This window comes from Thermobia domestica, chromosome 13, assembly GCF_964235325.1.
Source record: "Thermobia domestica chromosome 13, izTheDome1.hap1.1, whole genome shotgun sequence".
NCBI classification, from domain to species: domain Eukaryota; kingdom Metazoa; phylum Arthropoda; class Insecta; order Zygentoma; family Lepismatidae; genus Thermobia; species Thermobia domestica.
In genome coordinates, this window is record NC_137466.1 from 17,250,481 (window position 1) to 17,272,412 (window position 21,932).

At 33.5% G+C, this 21,932-nt stretch overlaps 1 protein-coding gene across 2 annotated transcripts in view; it reads left to right on the forward strand.

The window, feature by feature from the left end:
* LOC145669140 (pancreatic lipase-related protein 2-like) overlaps positions 1–21,932 on the forward strand; it is a 198,965-nt gene that overhangs the window by 65,942 nt on the left and 111,091 nt on the right. For both annotated transcript variants that reach the window (XM_081737482.1, XM_081737483.1), the window contains exon 5: positions 11,831–11,977. In XM_081737482.1, the coding sequence (XP_081593608.1) occupies positions 11,831–11,977 (147 nt within the window). The remainder of the gene's footprint in view (positions 1–11,830; positions 11,978–21,932) is intronic.

Sequence of the window (21,932 nt, forward strand, 5' to 3'; positions counted from 1 at the left end):
TCTATATTCTTTATTATAAATTAACGAGAAATGTTACAGTTTCGGAAGTATATCACTTCCTTCTTCAGACTACTACTCCAACTGAAATCATAGATAACGTAACATAATTTGTTATCTCTACCAATCAAGAATCTTTTTTTTTTTTTTTTTCATTTTTCATTAAAATTCAAAATATATGTCCATTGTTGTGGCAATTTTAAACTCTTAACAGAAATAATACATTGTTAATTAATCTTTATATTTCTTTTAACATATATTAACTAAATTAAATACTAATTAACTATCTAACTATTGAAATTTTCTACCTAATATTGAATACTAAATTTTCTACCTGAATATTGATTACTAATTAACTACGTGAATATTGAAAACCATGTAAATAAAATTTAACCCTATATTGTCCTATATTTGAAAAGCGAAGAAAGAAGGAAGAAGAAAAGTAGAATATAAGGACAATATAGGGTTAAATTTTATTTACATGGTTTTCAATATTCACGTAGTTAATTAGTAATCAATATTCAGGTAGAAAATTTAGTATTCAATATTAGGTAGAAAATTTCAATAGTTAGATAGTTAATTAGTATTTAATTTAGTTAATATATGTTAAAAGAAATATAAAGATTAATTAACAATGTATTATTTCTGTTAAGAGTTTAAAATTGCCGCAACAATGGACATATATTTTGAATTTTAATGAAAAATGAAAAAAAAAATTCTTGATTGGTAGAGATAACAAATTATGTTACGTTATCTATGATTTCAGTTGGAATAGTAGTCTGAAGAAGGAAGTGATATACTTCCGAAACTGTGACAATACTCGTTAATTTATAATAAAGAATATAGACAGCCTTGTAAGAAAGTTATGTTTAATTTATCATTTTTTTTCTTTTAAATCTCACTTTTGCAAAGTTACAAGATTGTTAGGTTTTATTCTGTGCATCAACCTTATACATATGTATGAGACAATGATATGAAGCATGATTTGTCAATCGATCTTTCAAACGCATTGAATATTTATCAGTTCTGATGACTTACCCAGAGCTGTTATATAGTAAGTGTACGTGCCTTTGGCGCTGGAGACACAATGGAAACTTGTATAGGAACTTGTAGTTCATATTCCACGTTAACCTGTAGGCTCACGTCTCATATAGCCTCTCTGCTGAAAGGGACACTAAACTCCAATATAACTTAAGTTTGCTTAGGCCAAACCCTTTCCAGTAATACGTATGTAGCATTTTTGAGATACGTCTGTTTTTTGTCTGAACATTGGCAGGCTTAGCATAACAAATTTCAGAAATGCTGAATATGTAGTGAAAGGCAACACTAAACATTTCAGACCGATTTAAGCTGAGAAATGAACATGAAGAGTTGAAGTTGAAGGATCAGTGATGTAAACAACAACTTCGGTATTTGACGTCGAATTTTCTCAAAAAGTGAGTTCAACAATGGAGAAAGAATTATCACTGTATTGCGAGCGCTGATAATAATTAAAAATAACGTAAGTGAAAGGCTAATAGTCACGACAAGAAACAAACCACATCACTAGGAAGTATTTTCGAAGAACATCGTCTTCATCTTCAACCTAGGCACACTTCGAAAAGGATTTAAACCATGGGAAAGAAATTATGGATAGGTAAAAATGTTTAAAAAGAATTTTACAAATATGCAAAGCAAACATTCATAAGGAGAAACCGGCACTCAATTCAGATAAAGATGACATAAATGCCATTTGGAGCAGTGTTTTTACTACTCATTTCCGCCGTCTGGAAAGTAATGAAAAACAGTAAACAACAGTGAACAGTAAACAAGAGAACTACTATTAACATATGTCTATTTCTAGTGACAAGAAGATTTTTGCTTCGCATATTTTTAAAATTCTTTTAAAGCATTTTTACCTATCCATAATTTCTTTTCTATGGTTTAAATCCTTTTCAAAGTGTGCCTAGGCTGAAGATGAAGACGATGTTCTTCGAAAGTACTTCCTAGTGATGTGGTTTGCTTCTTGCGGTGACTATTAGTCTTTTACTTATGTTATTTTTAATGAGGAAACTGTTTAATTTTTGAAGAATTTCCTGAATTTTCGAAATGTGTGATTATGATGAGGCGAAAAGAGGAATGTTGACGACATTTCTATATAAGTACTTAGGAGATAATAGAGCAAATAATAAAGGTATAATATAAGCATTTCCGCTAAATACTTCATCAGATAGAAAGAGAAAAAGAAAGAGATAAAAGAAAATTAAAATTAAACAGAGAAACAGCTGTGAACCATCCAGATACGCACTACGTTGTAATAGAGGGTCACTTAATAGTGTAACCAGGCTGAAAATAGGTTGGGTTTCCTGGAAGAATATAAATTTGAGGTGACAGGTGGATCGATAAAGAGTCAGAAGGGAAAAAGAGCTTCATTTAAGTATGTGAGTGAGATTAGAACAATCGCAGCTTTCTGAATGATTCAATGTTAGCAAGTTAGATTGTTGTTGAATATAGGATGAGTTTGGCACATGCGTTTCTGGCATTTCTTCGGTGGAGATGTAGATATATATCGGCAATATAAAGTCAATATGGGCAATGCGGTTAAATTTGGATATTTGAATGGAGGCAGTAAAATCAAAAATTTATTGCAGCAGTGGCATGCTTAAGGGCAGTACTTGCAAAGATAAATTGAAAGTACGGAATGAACAGATGAATAAACAAATAAACAAATAATAATAATAATAGAAATGGTGTTAAAAATCTAAGGCAAAGATTAAATATAAATTAGAATGAGAGTGAAATGTACAAGTGAAATAATGATTATACGTACATATACACATATATAATTATATGCATGTGTTCTCTTCGACAATGAAAGAATAGTTGCGAGTTCAGATATTCTCTGATACATTACCCTGCCAAAGACTATCCGCTTATATTTGTTATGTGTTATGTTATGTGAAATATTTTGTGCCCTGCACAATATACCACCAATTATAACAGAACTTTCAAAATAATTGTCTGCAAACAAGAAACGAAACGTTTTAACTAACATACTATTTCAAGTAGTAAAAGATTGTTTTAAAGTATGTTTAAAACTTTTAAATGTCTAAAAATTGTTTTTCTTTTGTACGTGTTTTCGAATATGTTTTAAACATTTATTTTGTTTTAAAAACAATTTCTTTTATTTTAATAATAAAGTTGGTAATAAACGCAAAATATATTATCTTTCTCTCCTGTATTCTACAGTTAATCTTAAGTAAACACGTTGAATGATGAATTTTCGGTAACGATTGTTAGACTTGCCAAGATATAGACAAGAAAAAGGTTTTCGTGGGAATAGAATGTATGGGAATGAGTTACACATGAAATAAAGCATTTCGGAAATGGTTACAATGCTTAACAAAACCTCATGCTGCTACGTAGCACACATCTTCAATTTTTGCCCTTCCTTTACTGTGGTTAGTGATGATAGTAAAGACGACAATGATGTTATTGCAACTTCTGTTCAAAGTTGCTCTGTCAAATTTAATTTTGATTTCTTCACGTGTTTAGTCTGTACTTATCTTTGTATGTACAATGAAAACTTTTTGGTCACTTCCATTTTATCAGTGTTGCACTTTCTACCTGTCATGTTTTTAAAGACTAATATTGGAGTTAACAAAAGATTTTTTACTTACCAATAAATCCTCCCGTGGGAAAATTAAACACTCTCCATACTTTTCGGAACACAAAGTTAGTTCTGTTTTCAGTGGTAAGATAACAAGGATAAAAACGGATTAGAGAAGAAAAGATGTGGAAAAAGGAATACATACCACAGAATAGATAAATATAACTTGACGGATGCTAAAATATCGAGCAGAGCACAATGCGAAAGAATGAGCTGAGTTGAAGAAAGCGCGAATGTCTATGTTACGTCACTATTGCCAGATCCTACCTTTGATATATATTTTGGATTTTCTGGTTCTATCTATGTATATTAGATTCTGAATTTTTAGCCTGAAAATAGAACCTCATTTCTTTAAGTCAATTGTCCTTCTGTATGTGTTTGGCACAAAATATTTCACATAACAGATCTCTAACATAAAAATCAAGGAAAAAGTTAACTTGAGCTGGTAGAAATAAGAGAAACAAAAGTACCAAACGGACAACACATTGTGAATCAATTTCGATTTTTTAGTCTTTCTTAACTTTGCAAATCTATTGAGTATTTTGTTTTCTTCTGTTCAGTCACACTTACACATGTTCTTTTGCAATAGAGGAACTTCATTAGCGTATCCACTCTCTTAACCTCTACAGACGGGAATTTGTTTTACTGCGCCAAAAAATTATTTCTAATATATTTTCTAGTTAGTTACATGTATTTCGGTGTATTAAAAGAAATTTCTTATTAAAAAGAGTCATAGGGACAGAGGGAGAGCACGTGCTCATTTGAGTACTTTTGGGGCGTACTACATATATTTATTCTAAATATAAAAGTAATTAAAGGATGCAAAGCAACGAACGAAGCAAATATTAGCAGCTAGCTATCAATAAAGATTTATTTGTTTTTGTTTTCAAGCAAAATTCTTTCTTTTAACATCATTCACGATCTATTCAGTGTGAGTATAATTACAGTAGAACCCCTCTAATCCGTCATCTTTGAGACTAGGGGTATGGTCGGAACGCAAAAAAGGTCGGGTGATCAGAAAATACTAAGGATTTACAGAACACAGAAGAAAATTGTCGTAAAACCAACGTACAGTAAGCCTAAGAACTGCATGGTACAGTAGAAAAAAACATCCACAACGGAAGAAACTATACAAGAGATGACGGAGTACTAAAGCGGACTGCGGTAACAGCAAGTAAACAAAAGTGCATTGACGACAGTAAACGACAACGGGCTTCATGAGTCACCGATGAGTCGGGACAAGTTCGGCTCGAGCACGGTCTGATCAACCAGAGTGGCGGACCAGCCGAATGTGGACGAGAGGGGTTCTACTGTACTTATGAGAATATAGTTGATTTAACTCCATACCATAAACGATCTTTTGCAGTTGGTAAATGAAAAATCTAATGTTAATGGCAAAAATATTGTTGAAGTGTTTACAACAAAGTTAGAACAAAATAGTTATATTGTTGTGATGTATCTTAAAATAAGAACTAAAGAAAAATGTATTAGTTGTGTATTTACCTTCAGTACCTTGTAAGATAAGCTGCTAATATAATCATGTACCTTCAGTGTTTCATTAGAACAATCATACATTTTACATCAAGAGAATAACTTTACATTTGTAATCTGTATTATTATCTGTATTGTTATCTGTATTTAGATAACATATAACCTTGCGAACCCAGTGAATGGATTTACTAGCTGTGGAATGCAAGAAACAATTTCTTTTTTGCAAGCAAAGGAAAACTTTGCACTTTATGCATCTAATTCCTGTTCTTTCTTTGCATTTTTCAAATCTACATCGATGTTGTAATTTACGCAGTAACATGCTCTGGCCAGTGATTTACTGAATTATACCTTACATGATATTGAAGCATAGACATAACATTTTTTTTTTCCCACAGGAACAACATTACTGTTACTGTTACGTGGTTTACCAACTTTGGGACTAAGTGTCGCGCTTTCTGGGTCAGACGTTGATAGAGAATTAGCAATGTCTGATCTAAACTCTAACAGATCAAGAACATTTTTTTGGTGTACCTGCAAGCTTACAATCTCTTTTATACAAATTCCAACTATTTACAACAGCAAAATCCAAGAAATGAGTGTAATACCTTTATAGTCCAGTTCTTAGTGGAGATTCTGTAGTACGAAATCAATTTATCTTGCAAATTTACCCCCCCCCCCATTCCCTCATTATAATATTTTACTACAGAAGACCTAGGAACACTAATATGCATGTTCTTCACTGTATATTAGAACTTAATCTTGTGATAATCTACCAAAAGCAGTAGATAACAAGAGAACACTCTTATTGTCCTTCCATTTAACTATTACCTTGATCTAATTCATACATGCTGTGTTTACACATCATGACTCTTGCTGGTGCTTCATTTGAACCACAAGAAATTGAATTTAATTTCACATTAGTCTGCTGATCATCATATTCTGATACAATACTGGTGCTGGTTTTACTCAATGTGAAGTCACTATCGCTGGCCTCATTGTCGTCTAATGTTCAAACGTCACTAGGACATTTCCAAAATTTGTAAAATGTGATCACGATCATTCAGTACTTTTTTCTAAAAGGTCCTGAAATAAATTAAGAACAATTCCTTAGAATTTAAGTAACTACTGCTGAATATGAAGCCGTAAAGAAAGTCATTTGAATTTAGTCGTAAGCAGAAAAAAGTTGATAAAATTAAAGCAAAGAAAGAGCACAATTTAATATAAAAATATTTACAAATTATAATAGCGAACACCTGTCATGATATTCCAGCAGTTAAAACTTTCATTAATACTACTTAATCGGAAAACACATTAAAATCGTAAGTAGGGAAGGACAAAATCGATGTTAAGGTCAGTAACTGCAACTACGGCCTACGCCCGTAGCATAAATAGATATAATACTACTATAAAGAGACTATTACACTACAAGCCTATTTTATTACATTATGTATATCTCAACTGCTTTTTACACATGTTCTTAATCCAGCATTTAATGCATATTTATTTCTAAATACAACTAAAGCAAAAGAAAACATAAAATAGCTTTTGAAAGATAAAAAATATCTAGCAATATGAGAAGTACTCAAATGAGTACAGGGGAGTAATATGTATACATAAGTCCCGAAGTACCCATCTGAGTACATGGCACTAGCGGATCCAGAAGGATCGTTTGGGGGGGGGGAGGTCGGCTTCCTGGAAGATGAGCATAGCCTCAAGCTGAAAAGAATTTTACCTTGCAAGACTCTGACGCATATGAATGCGGAACTGGAAAGGGGGGGGGGGAACCTGACTACCAGATTCCATTTTGGGACTCGATTTTTGTGTGTGTGTGTGTGTGTGTGTGTAATGAAAGTATATTCCTTCTGTAGATTTAAATTAAATGCGCATTTTCGTTTCGGAGACATGGCGGTGTCATGATTCACTCACCGCAATATATCAGATGCACTGTCTAGCACAGTACTTGCACAAAAGAAAATACTGTATTGACGATGGCATTCATTTTAACGAAAGAGTATACAATTTGCACTAATCATTTATATTTGAATAACAATTCAGGGAAATCAATTGAAAAAAAGTGACACATTCGGTCTACGCAAAACTAGATAACAAAAGTATACATGCATAAAGAATAATACAAAGTGTCAACAAATAACAAAAGACATTATGATATTTCTATGTGCACTCATGTTCAAAATGGTTGTCGCATATCTATAACTGTCTTCTTGTACGAATATAATTTGATAATGATTTTGCAGGGTACTTTTGATACTGATACTATGTGTATAATCGGGAAATGTATATTTGTGGTAAATTTTATTGGAAAAGAATTGTAAATACGAAAATTAGAATGAGTATAACAAAATGTTGCTAAATGGACACGAAAGTTTTATTTTCGTTTTATTGTTCTTATTTACTGTTCGTTTGACATTAAATTTGCCACATACATGTCTTTGCCGATTATACACATACTAACATTATAAGAAATACCGGGCGAATTCGTTATGAAATTATATTCCTACAACAACATATTCATAGATATGAGACAATAATTTTGGACATGATTGTACATTTCTTGTTAGTAAAAATAATACAATAATTAATTTTAAAGTGATGTTTAATAGTATATGGCACACAGTGTTCCAAATGGGTAAAAATATAGGGGAGCAATCTTCACATATTGCTTTCATTTCTGTTTATATCAGATATAATTCAGCAAATTGAAAATTGTAAAGAAAAAAATATAATACTCAAACTGAACTCCAAGGATGTTTAGTGGCTCTGTGATTATTCCCCGTGATAGTGATTGCCCGAACATGAATTTCGTGGCTTTCCCCCAAACAAGAATGTTATGGTTCTTGCCTTAAAAGAACTGGCCTGCGCACTCAAGGGCACAGATCAAGTACAAGAGAATGAAATTGATACACTTCCTAATACATACTACTAATCCTCACTGTATTTAAACCTGTACTACCAACAGTAACCCAGAGCGACGGTTTGAAGTTGAGCTACAGCAGTAACATGTAAGGAAATGATTTATGAATATAAATCCTATATAAATATAATATATTGTAGTACGCCTTAACCATATAAACCACTACGAAGGTAAATGCACAATTTATTCATGAAATATTGCAAATAATGTAATAACAAAAAATATCAATACTAAACTTTCTCTTACAGAAACTCAACAGAAATTTTATCAGATCTAGCACGAAATGTGTATAAATTTTACATGAATTAAAATTATAGAATATAGAATCGTGAATTATATAGAATCACAATATAAGCTATTATAATGTATAACTAGTTAAAAAGAACTGAAAGATTAGCAAAGCCTACAACAAAATCAACGAAAGATCAGAAATGTAAAACCAAAGTGATCATCACAGCACACAAACTATATTTCCTAAAACATACTGACAGGCGATATTATTTGACAATATCAGTTATTTGAAAAATATATATCAGATATTTGACAATATCAGATATTTGAATTAAAATTTAATTTTGAAAAATTCTCACATTTAACCAAAATTACCAAGAGGGAATAAAGTACGTAAAACTTGTTATTTTTCTTTCATCTCAGATATAATACGGACCCCGTTTGGTCTAATGGCTAACACGCTTGCCTTTGGTGCGCGTGACCCCGGGTTCGATTCCCGGTGAGAGTGCAGTTGAACGAAAATTGTGGTTCGGATTCCACTAAAATCAGTAGGTCCACGTCTCCTTTAGCCGTCCTGGCACAACCGTAGAACGTTAAACAAACAAATATCATATGTATAATATATAACTGTTGATTTAAAATATAATATAGCCTATATACCGTTACACATTTTTTTACGATCGTAGTTGTGCCCTTTTGTTTCAGTTAAAGGTTTAAAAAAAGCAATTTCAAAAACTTTTTCGAGTTCGTTCATCTTTCTTGATTTTGTTTGCGATTCAGATACGTCCAAGCAGTTCAACTTTATACTCAGAGTGATGACTTTTGGGGAATACCCACGAGTTGAAAATAATTACGGCAAAAACCACGACGGGCGGAAACCACACAACGGCCTTAGTCACTTTACAGTCCATCTCTGTGAAAGTTACAACACAAACTCAAATCTACGTCCTTTCTTGTTCCTGGCAAATCTGTCGATGACACGATCGTAATCTACGTTTGTCCCGGTGCGTATACAGTAGTGCCAGGCTGCTAAGTCGATCTGCACTCATCCGAGATCGTAGCCATATCTTCAACCTTTTTAGTGTTGAAAATGTTCTTTCGGCTGATGCTCTGTATAGGGTATTTTGTGCGACTACAGCGCTTTTGCAGTGGTATAATTGAATATGTAAAGAAAAAAAAAGCATTAGACCAGACTAGGAACACTGAGTTGGAAATTGGCTCTATTAGGTAATTTCTTAAATGCAGTTTTTAGAAAAATAGTATAATTATAGCTATGCTTACAACAACAATAAAATTGTATTTTACTAGCCTTCGCCTAGGTAGGGCTTCGCCCCCAGACCCCCAATTTGCTCTACATGCGGCCTCGCACGAAATAGCAAATGCTCCTGCGTGTTACTGTGGCACAATATTTCGCGTTCTTCCTTCTGTGTCTTTCATATAGAACTGGATTGAGCTAAAACTCTAAATTCAAACACCTTGAAAAGCATTTTAGTGAACCACCCCAAATCTTTTCCTTCCCTTCTATGCTAAGTAACAAAAAACACTCAAATACATATTTATTTTAAATGAAAAAATAAACTACCAATTTTCATGTCTCTAACCTTAAGGGATCCCGAGATATGGGCATCTTAATAATAATAATAATAATAATAATAATAATAATAATAATAATAATAATAATAATAATAATAATAATTATTATTATTATTATTATTATTATTATTTCCAACCCTTTTCTTTCCTTCTAGGTAAAATATCCAAAACACAGAAATGCGTATTGAATTATTTGAGTGAGAAGTCCATAGACCAAATTTCAAGTTTCTGACCTTCAAATATTCTTAGATATTGATATAATAGTTGCATTCCCCGCCCCCTTTTCTTTTCACCTCTTTTTCCCCATTTTACTAAAGTATCAAAAAACGTTGAAACGCGTATCAAATTATTTAAAATGAGAAATCCAAATACCAAATTTCAAGCCTCCATCCTTAAGGAATTCGGAGAAATGACCACCCCTTTCTTTCTTCGAATTCCAAGAAATCCTTCCTTAGTGACACCCCACGTCAAAAACTCTTACCTACTGCCCGAATTCCAAGTTTTTAGCTTGAGCGGTTTGGCCTGTGCGATCAGTTATTCACTCAGGACTTCGTCTTTTATATAACAGCTTGTAGCTTGTGTTATTTCCCAAGAAAAGATTAAATGCCATTAAAAGTCACAATGAATCCCTGGTCCCTTCCTAATGTTTCCGTGTTGAATCCCAAAAGTCACGGCTCTCTCTGTTGATGTAGTAGCTAGCGAAGGTATCTTTGATACATGAGGTTTTATAGTTTGATTCCCGGTGAGTGAGTATCGAAGCACTACAGTAGTTCAGATCTAACTTTAAACTCTAGTTCTCGTTCTGTAAAGCATCGCATTTGACAATCGACGTAACCAACCGAAAAGTCTCAGAGTCAGAGAGCTTTTCGGTAAGGAGTGCTGAAGATTCTATATTTCTCTTTATTCAAGGTAAAAGTACTTGAAGTTTCGGGACCCGATTTCCATTTGCATATCCTTTTTCTAGGACACAATTTTAAAATATACCTTTATAGTTCAAAGAGTGAACCGTCTCACCTTCCTTCCTACAGCTGTTCATCCAACGAATGAACCACATTTTTGCTCCTTTGGGGCTTATGGTGACCGCCTCAAGGAACTAGGGACAGAAGTATTAACACCTCAAATGTGTCTGCATTAAGTACCACACATTTTGATTAGACTCTGCTAGGCTTGTCACAAAGATTGAATCGGTCGGGAAAAGACCATATTTGTATTTTCCAACGATAAATACAGGAAGTAAAAACCAGACCTTTTGGGGGGGGGGGGGCGGTTGCCCCCTCCGTCCCCCTTGGATCCACCAGTGGTACATGATAATTTTTACTCAATTCTGAAATGTACAGAACGTACCAACCACAAGTAATATTTTTATGTTAAGAAGTTGATATTAAACTACAAGTAAATAACTTTTTATACCATGCCAAAGATAAAAAAGGAACATACTGTCGTTTTTTGTCAGGACCTTCAATCATTTTCTCCCTTGTTGCAGCCATTCTTCTGAATCTCCCACTCTAAGCTCAATGCTGCCATCTGATGGACCCAGAATACACTAAATATGTTCTCGAATAAGTACTTGACTAGCGAAACGAGTAAGATTGTGATTGAAATGAAACGACATATATTTACGTAATATTAAAATGAATGTACTCAAATGAGCACTGGGGACCGTAGAGGTTAATATATCATACCATGGATTTGACACTCATATCCCTTATCCCATGGATTTGACACTCATAAATTTTACATTTGTAGTCAACAAGGAACTTTTCAGTAACTAGCTAATGGATATTATTATTAAAATGTGTAACAGTTATTTATTATTTTATTTTATTTATATATTTTACATTTTTATTATTCATGTTAAAGCCAAATATTAATTCTGTTTCCATTTTCTACAGTATATGTTTTATTTCTTTATTTATATTATTTTCGTTTCAATATAGAGATTAGCAGTACAATTGACAACTCAAAACCCGGAAAATGTTATTGCAGTTGACTGGAAATCAGGAACATATGCAGGTTTTGAAATGTCCGTATCCAACAGTCGTATAGTAGCTATGGAAATAGTGAAATTGATAAAGGCTCTCCAGGTATATATATTTATATTTTATCAATAATATTTTATTTTTATTATACAATTTTTAATTTTTCTTTCCTTTTGAAGTTTTAGAAATTCGATATTTCTTTTATTAATATCACTTTTCCCTACTCTTAGTCCATTGGTCGCATACATGTAACTATATTTTAAAGAGAAAAGTGAGAGAAAGATATACCTCATAGCAGCAATTAAGATACTACCATTAACCGTTTATTGGGGAGTGTTGGTCTCAAGCAACATCGCATTCTATTGCGTTATCCGCACGAATTATAACTTCAGTGGTCATTTAATTGGCATTATTGCTTTCATACAATATTCATATACATGATTTAATGGTCGCTTCTTTAGATACTTCTAATCTTCGTCAACAGGGGACAGTCAAATTTGGTATTGTAGAAGCTTTATCTCCTACGTTCCGAGAAAGTTTTTTTTTATTATTTTATTTTCTTATTTGTGGTTTCTTGCTCTGTAGGAAAATATTTCAACGAAACTGTTGATAATTACTGAAAGTATTCTTATGATATTTTACCGTAATAAGGCATGCTACTCAGTAGCTACACATAAGACCTATTTTATGGCAATGTTGCTTTGAAATAAACACCTTGTATTTTGTAACTAAAGTACAAAAATACTTTAAAAACTACGAAACATCACGAAGACATGGTTCAACCATAAAAGCAAACTGAATATTTTAATGGTAATGCTATCAGTGCTCGCCAATTACAGGATCATCAAGCAGCATTGGATTGGATTTTACTTTTTCTGTTAAAATAAATTATTTACAATAATAAAGAATGTCCTGAGTCAATAAACTAGCTATAGTGTGCTAATTTGAAAATTTGGAATAATTGCATGGACGTTTTCCACAGCAATTTTATATCTTTCTATCTATCTATCTATCTATCTATCTATCTATCTATCTATCTATCTATCTATCTATCTATCTATCTATCTATCTATCTATCTATATATATATATATATATATATATATATATATATATATATATATATATATATATATTACTCTTTTGATATATCAGTGCGTGAGGAAAGTTGCCAACTACTTTCTTTGGTTACAAGTAACGTCAGCCGCATGGCAGAATTACTAGAGATACTGGCTTTGCTTGAAATTTCTTTTATACCCAGTTTTTCAAGAAAATCAATAGGATTTACTAATCCAAATCAAATTTAATGGAAGCAATCGTGTACATACTTTAAGTCGTTGTACGCTAAATACGTACAAGTATTTAACATGAATCAAATACTAAAGCATGTAGATGACTGCAAACTTAATTTTCCAATATGAAAGCAGAACTTACAGAATAGTAATTAGATTACCAAATAATATCAAAAAACATTAACTTAATATGTCTAGTACAGTGGCGAAGTCAGGAAAAACATTACTAAGCCAATAAATTGCCACGTCATAGAAGTGCAGACAAGCATCTATCTATCTATCAGATTTTCATAAGCTCTTGCGACACTCAAGCCCGTCAAGAGCCAACTCGGGCCCGGTATAAAAACTGGCAAACTATATTTCATATAATTACTAGTTACATTATACTAATTACATTAAATACATATACATATTACATTACTAGGGTTACACTTCGTAAATTACAAAACAGCCTTTCTTGCTTTCCTGCTACCAAATGTATCAATGATATCACTAAAGTTTAGCTGACGGGCTAAAGCAGACTCCATTATAAGAGTTTCCAAGTCGGATAATCTTTGTTGAGTCATCGATGACCGAAAGACATTCTTTACTCTTGGAAGTGCACTAAACGATCTTTCAGCCTCTGCCACAGACACTGGTAAAGTACAAAAAATACAAAGCGCAACAGTAACATTCGGGAAAATGTTGACTAGATTTTGTTCAAGAATTGTGTTGAGCAACTGAAATACTGTCAGAGCAGCACTGAAAGTGGCAGATTGGATCGCTTATAGATATCATCTGATACATCATTCCTGTATAGTTCTAACCACGTTCTTACTTTTCCCTCAAGTTCGTCATTGCTCAACGTTGGATACTTCCACAAGAAATCGAATTTCGTGTTTAGATCATGTATTGTCTTATAGTGGCATTTAAAGTTGACTGCAACACAATCCAGAGTAACATTAAAAAAAAGAAAACACTGAAAATTTCTTCGAGGTTCTTTCTTTCTTGTTTTTCAACAATTCCGTCTGCTAAACGTTTCTTGATTATGCACTTTAATGGAAAAAGCTGAAGCCGTTCCTAGATTTCTGCTCACAGGTTTACATTCTTGCAAAATGTTTTCCCATTTACTGCGTAGTAGTATTAGATCTTCTATCAAACTTGTGATATTGTCAACTTCGACATCCAAAGCAATTTCTCTTGCTTGCAAGACAATATTCCTGTAGTTGATGGCTGTCATATTGATGACATAAATATACACTGAAACATCTTTAGGTAACTTTCAATCCGGTTTATGTCATACAGAGTTTCAGCAATCAGTTTGAGTTCTTTCAGATCCCTGGTACATTCTTGTACCCTTGGAAGATTAGTCGTAAATTGTTTTACGCATGCCACGCTTGCAGACCAGCGTGTATCTAGCATACTTTGAAGAGAGCATCCAGTCGCTTTCTTTCCCATCTCTGAGGACTAGAGCTGAATATACTATACAACCTTTGAAGTATACCAAAAAATTTAATAGCTTCAGGACAACTTTCAGCTGCCTCAACAGAACAAAGATTTAAGGTATGGCGCGCACGAGGCTAGAAGATTTTTCTTCAGTATCCGATTTTGCGCACCCGTGTACTGTCCACTCATATTACTTCCATTATCATAGCTTTGACCTCTGCAGTCTCTAAGCGGAATGTTATTATTTTCTAGGGTAACGATATTGCGATAACATCTGCTATTGCATCTCCAGCTTTTTGGCGACAATCCACAAAGGCTAGGAAACGTTGTTGGATTGTATATATCTCTTTCTGTTGTTCATGAATCACCAAACCCAGAAACCGTAAAATGAAAACTGGCTGTTTAACATGTCTTTCAAAATAACATGATCTGCACAACACTGAATGAATTCATTCTGTGTCTCTGACGATAAATAATATGCTTGTGGTCGACAATGATCCATCTGTGATGCTTTTACATTCATCGAATGTTCTTATAATTATTTGTAAGAAAATATTTGTTGAAAAATATTTGTAAAAATTTTTACATCAGCACAAGGGTTATAACACTTTCTGTATTCGCCGGGCCCCGGGGAAAAAGCCCTTGCTTCCCTACCCTCTCGTCGGGCCTGGCGAGACTACCTTAGGTATTTTGTTTCAGCACACAGAGGTGAATCGAACTGCAACAGAGGCAGATAAGAAACAAGTCTCATTCTTTATACTCATAAGAGGTTTGAAATACTGATGAAATAAGTTAACAGATAGAAAGAAGTAGTACACTCACAGTCGCTACAATCCATGAAACACTAGCTAGATATAGCACATTCAATGTAGTTATACGTGATCAACTGTCAGGTGTTATTATTTCTGATTTTCTAGACCTGAGTTCGTTACTGCCTAATTCATGTAGTTCCCCAATTGTCTTATGATGATGGCTGAAAGTAAATCTTTCAGTTTCATGACCCATGATTATGTCATGGAGGATAAGGGAGGTGATAATAATGAACGGAATTGTGGAATGAAGAAAGTAGGAGGAAACGAGAGATCACGAGAAAATTCACGCAATGGTAGTTGTCTAATACAAGCCTCACTTGATGCAAGTTGGGATTAAACCAGGGACTCTACGAAGCAGATGGGAACGCGCGTGTGGCAACAATTCAGTTAAGCAGGTCAATAATTAAAAAATAAACAAATAAATAAATAAATAAATAGAAACTTGAGCGACCTGTTCCTTTCTGCATGCTTTTACTCAGACCTGCAGACGGCACAGTTTGATGCTTATTCTGACGAGAAACAGCACCCCCAGTTTGTTAAAATCTTACGTAGAAGTAAAGGGAGCTTCTGGGAAATAAATTTTGTTTTTAACATGACTATACAATATTTGTGATAAATTATAAGAAGTGATAAATTATAAGAAAAGTCGTATTATTGGGCATCACAAGTGAAATTATTAGCAAAATCAATTTTTGATATCACACTAAGAGCTTAAGCGCGTGTACCCCCTTCCCCACACAAAGTATATAAAGGTTAGGCTTGAAGGAAGAATAAAGTAATGTAAGGATGAAGAAATATGAAAATGACATTTACAAACATGTTAAGAACAGAAGGTAAAAGACAAGATTATAAAGAAGTAAAAGGTATGAAAACAGAAAGAGAGATGTTAATGAGGAAGCGGTGGGGAGAAAAGAAGAATGGTGAAACTATAGTGAACTGAAGTAATCGTGAAATGACAAATCGCGAAAGTTATAGGAGAAAGTTGAAAGAAAGATAAGGGAAATAGGGCGAGATATTTTATTTTTATTTTGTATGTGTGGGGCTGTTATGTAGTTATATTTTCCCTTTTAGTAACTGTACAGTATATCTAGATAACAAGTGATGAAAAGGTGTGTGTGCAATATTGGTAATTTTGTTAACTTTAACAAATAGAGGTTTGCAATTTGCTGGTTGGATTTCTTGTATTAGAGTCAACATAACGTGTGTGCAAATCATAATGTGTCGGACAAAGGCGTTATTACAGGGTGGCCCAAAAGTAGGTATACAGTACCGTACCGTATTACAGCAAAATGTTAGTAACTGGTACACTCCGCAACTAGCAGAGCTTCGTAAGGTTGTCATTGCTTGGTACAATAGGGCTAAATCGGGCTGTCCTGTGGGGAAAGAAAAATACATCAGAGCTAAAAGACACTACAGAAAGGAAATAAGTGCGGCAAAAATTAAGGCAAACGACAATTTTATCGTAAACCATACAAATAAATGTAAAGCAGGGTGGACAATTATAAACAGGGAAATAGGGGTACGAAAAGAAAATGATTTAATATCAATATCCCCTGACACTTTTAATGAATTCTTTGTAAGTAGTGCTAAGTATGTAAATGGTAATACAAGCAATATCCCTAAGTCCACAGAAAACGGTGTTATAGACTTTAAAAGTATTCTAAGTTCATGTAGAAATCATACTAGTAACTTGACATTTAAATGGACAAACGTAACACCTGAAGCAATTTTGTCAGTGGTTCGTAAGTTTAAGACATCTGGTAGCGAGGATTATTATGGGTTTACTAATAGTACAATTAAAAACATTATAGACGTAATAGTGGAACCCCTTACACACTTAATTAATTGGATACTAGTAGAAGGAGTGTTCCCAGATTGTCTTAAGATTGCGGTTACTATTCCCATACATAAAAAAGGGGACAAAAACTGTCCCAGCAACTATAGACCAATATCTCTCGTACCAATTGTATCAAAAATTATTGAACATTGCATGAAAGAACAACTAACTCTGTACTTTGAAAATAACAAACTCATTAACTGTGCACAATATGGGTTTCGGAAAGGTATGTCCACAATTAAAGCTGTTGAAAAAGTTGTATCTGAGATAATTGATGCCTTTGAAAACAGTTCATTCGCTTGCGCAACATTATTAGATTTAAGTAAGGCTTTTGATACTGTTTCACATGAAATATTGATTCAGAAATTACAGTATTATGGGATCAGAGGAACTGAGCTCCTATTGATCAGGTCTTATCTTGAAAGTAGAAAACAAGTTGTGTGTGTACAAAATAAACAGTCAAACGTACTTGATATATTAACAGGAGTGCCACAGGGAAGTGTCATTGGACCTTTTCTATTTCTGGTATATATTAACGATTTACCTGACTACGTATTAGAAACCACTGTTATGTATGCCGATGACACTACATTTATAACGAAAGATAATAATATCAACGCAATACACACAAAAAATAATAAAGCAATAGATAAATCTACTGTTTGGCTGTTCCACAATAAATTACATTTGAATCATAATAAAACAGAGAAGTTATACTTTCATCTCAGCAGCTCCACAACTGATACAAAAGAATGCTCCTCAGTTAATCTATTAGGGATATACTTAGATACAAAATTAAATTGGAATGTGCATACTATGCAACTTTGTAAAAAATTATCAAGGGCAGTATATGTGTTACGTAAATTAAAAATATCTGTAAGTAAAAGTCTATTAATCACTGCATATTATGCTTTCTTTCACTCTCATCTTTCGTATGGCATACTATTATGGGGTAATTCTTCCGGGGCACAAACAGTATTTAAGTGGCAAAAAAGAGCGATAAGAACGATAACAGGAATTCCAGAGAGAGAATCTTGCAGATATTTTTTTAAAGATTTTGGAATAATGACCATCCCATCCTTGTACATATTATCGTGCCTTATGTATATCAAAGAAAACTGTACAAATTATGTTACTCGAAGTAGTGTTCACTCACACAATACAAGGCGCAAAAATGAAATAAATATTCCCCATGTGCGGCTGTGCAAAACTCAAAATAGTTATAAATATATAGGGATGAAATTGTATAATCTGTTGCCACTCAGAGTGAGAGAAATGGAGATTAAAAATTTTAAATGTTTTTGTAAAAAGTGGCTCTTAGAAAAGTGTATATATAGTATTTCAGAATTTCAGGAAGAAATTTCAGGATTAGAATAGAAAAGTAGTACTAGGTAAAATATAAAATATTGTATTGATTAATTAAAATTGTAAATATTACATGTACGCAAACTTAAATTTTGACGTTGTCTATTACAACATCATGTTGTTTAACAACAATAAATTATTCTTATTCTTATTCTTATTCTTATACTGATCGGCTCATTGCATTTTATATCATTTTTTATTGTTATCCATCAAGTAGACTTAGTTTGTTTATTATTTGTTTTTAATGTTTTTTTTCTTTTACCTTAACCCTTCAGTACACGGATTGTGTCTGAGAAGCACGCAGCAAGCAGTAAGAATGTATTTTTCTGTTTTTTCAACAGATGACAGATAGATACTATTGTGTCACTCAGTGTACCTTCCTTTGCGATCGCCGAGAGTCAATTGCTCATATTTGTATAGTTAGTGCTTGAGTTGTCTGTGAGCGGGAAGGTATTGTTTTTGTTGTGTGCCTGTCAAGCATCACCCGTGTGCTCGCGTAACATAGAAAGCATTGATTGAAAATTTTGTTTTAACACTCGTAATTTGTGCTTTTTAGACAACGTCAAAGAAATTGACAGTAAAAGAAATCAGAAATGTGACCGAAAACAGTGACCTATCGGAATTCAATTTCTCAGACTCTGACCCCACTTTCCAACATGTTAGTTCTTATAACAGTGAAACTGAGCTTCAAAGCTGGCCAGGTTTCTTATGTTTCGAAGAGAAGTGTTATTTTCATCAATGTACCACGATGACAATATTGACAGTGAAAACTGTGATAGTAGAAAACCTGAAATTATAAGATTTTATGACAGGACGAAGGGAGAAGTAGATGCGGCAGATGCAATGTGCGCAGAATATGACGTAGGTAGGAATGTACGCAGACCGCCACTGTGTTTTTTTCTATATACTGATGAACATTTCTGAAATAAACGCCTATATTGTGTTTCAATTAAATACTTATCAAGAAAATCTATATCAAGAAGGCAGTTTCTCAAGAACTTAGAATTTAGTTACCGAATTAATGAGAGACGAGCTCAGCTGCGTTATCTGCCGCAACACGTCAGGAGCCCGCTGCAAGACTATCAGGCTTTATACCAGAACAAAAGGAAGACCCACTGCAAGGAAAAGGACGGAGATGCTGCAAGTGCAAGAACAGTGGAACATGGTTTTTTTCTAAGTTGTGCAAAGAGTAGCTGTGCCTCAAACACTTTGAAATATTATGCACGGAATAAATAGAGGATAATTTGTGTGGGTCAAAATGACTCGTTTTTGACCTGTGGTTCAAACAATACCTTATACACTTATAAGCCTCAATACGTTTGTTTATGTTAACACACATTGTTCTTAATATTTCATGCGTGCAATCAGATGCAATTTCTCAGAAGTCGTCAGTAGCGTAGCGTTAAGTTTCGCAATGGGTAGACAGAGAGAGACAGTGAGTGTGTGTTCAATGCCCCACGATTATTCTCCTAGACTAAGGCAAATGATGATGAGCTGGATGATAGTAGTGGAGTGACGAAAGTGGAAAGGAAAGAGAGAGAACCTCAAGAAAGTCTACAGACACAGGGTTTGTCCCGAATAAAACCAACTTGATGGGATTTGGAATCTAACCAGGGACCCTATGCGTCAGAGGTGACTGCTCTGCCACCGAGCTACCGGGGCTTCTCTTTAAATACTTATTACAAAAAATATCCATTTACATTATCCCATAATAGTAATAGCTTTAGACTTTTCGATATAACAGAGTCATTATTTATTTATTGTGGAATTATTTGCAGTTCAAAATCTCTTATCAATATTGAAATAGCTTGGCGTCTTTTGTAACCTGAAATCCACATGTTTATACTCCACATACTCTCGCTAATCCGGCCTCTCAGTAATCCAGAGCACATCCAACCAAAAATACGTGCACAATAAATTATCGTGCGCATGTCCAATACGGCTTAGTTAAACAATGCTTTATATATTTACGTATTCGAAATTGTAGCATTCTTTACAGTTCGGAATCATGTATTCTAAAAGGAAACACGTTACGCTAGACTTTAAGCAGAAAATCGAAATTTTAGATAAGTTAAATATACAATTGGATTTAATAAAGTATATTCTCTATGTTTTAAAATTATATCCTTCGATTTAATAAAGTACAGTACCCTATATTCCCTATGTTTTCAAAATAAATAAAGAAAAATAAATAAATAAATCAAATAAATGTCAGACACTCAATAATCCGGCACTTCCGCTAATCTGGCACTCATATGTGCCAGGAATGGTCTGATTAGCAAGAGTCTAGTGTATATGAAAATCATCACTTATATAATTTATTATTCGGGGTCGCGATGGCTCAGTGATACAGCGTTCACCTCTGGTACATGGGGTCACTGGTTTGTTCCCAGTTCACGGCAAGTAAACTTTGTGGTGGATAAACACCATGAGTGGGGGTTCTCTTGGGGTTCTGCCGTTTCTTCCCACTTTCTTCATTCCACCATTCATTCATTTGTCACTATCTCCGTCCCCTTTAGCATAGTTGACATAACCGTGGGACATAAAACTCAAAACTTTCATTTTTAATCTATTATTAGAAAGAGCAGGCACATGGTGCAAAATATCACATCGACATCCAGAACCTAATAAAATTCTGAGCTTGAGGTTTTTACTTCCTGAAGAAAACCTCTGACCATAAGTGAATATTATAGGAGCTCTATATTAATCATCATTCCCGAAAGAAACATTTTTAATGTAATAGTTTTTTCATTTTCATATATAGCCCTATATATATATGAAACCCCTGACTAACAAAATTTCGTTAGAAACTTATTTTCGCAAAGTTGTGCGCTACTATATATAATATAGGAAAACTAATTTCGATAGACACATTCCTTAACGATTAAATTAAACCAGTATATCTATATAAATTTATTCTGACAAATCTCGGTATATACACTAAATACATTAAATTGAATTACTAATTTACTTTTATGTATAATCTTCCTATTAGCTTTGCATGATTCCTGATTCAAAAAAGTAAACTCAAATTGGCTATTTTTAAAGCTAATACTAATTTTTATATGAGAGCTTAGACATGCCATTTAATGACAACTGGTGCAGTAAATCTATTTCCAATCATTTGATTTGCACATAATAAATAACTAACAGAGACACACTCAAATTCAAATTTAGCTAATGATTTTAAAAGCAACAACAAAATAGCAGACTACAAAATCTCCAGCCTTCGCTTTTGCCTTTTCCAGTGTTGATACACTCTGGTATTGTGATTAAACAGAAGCTGAACCTAGATCCTGAAAGACTTATATGAATTATTGTATCCATAAA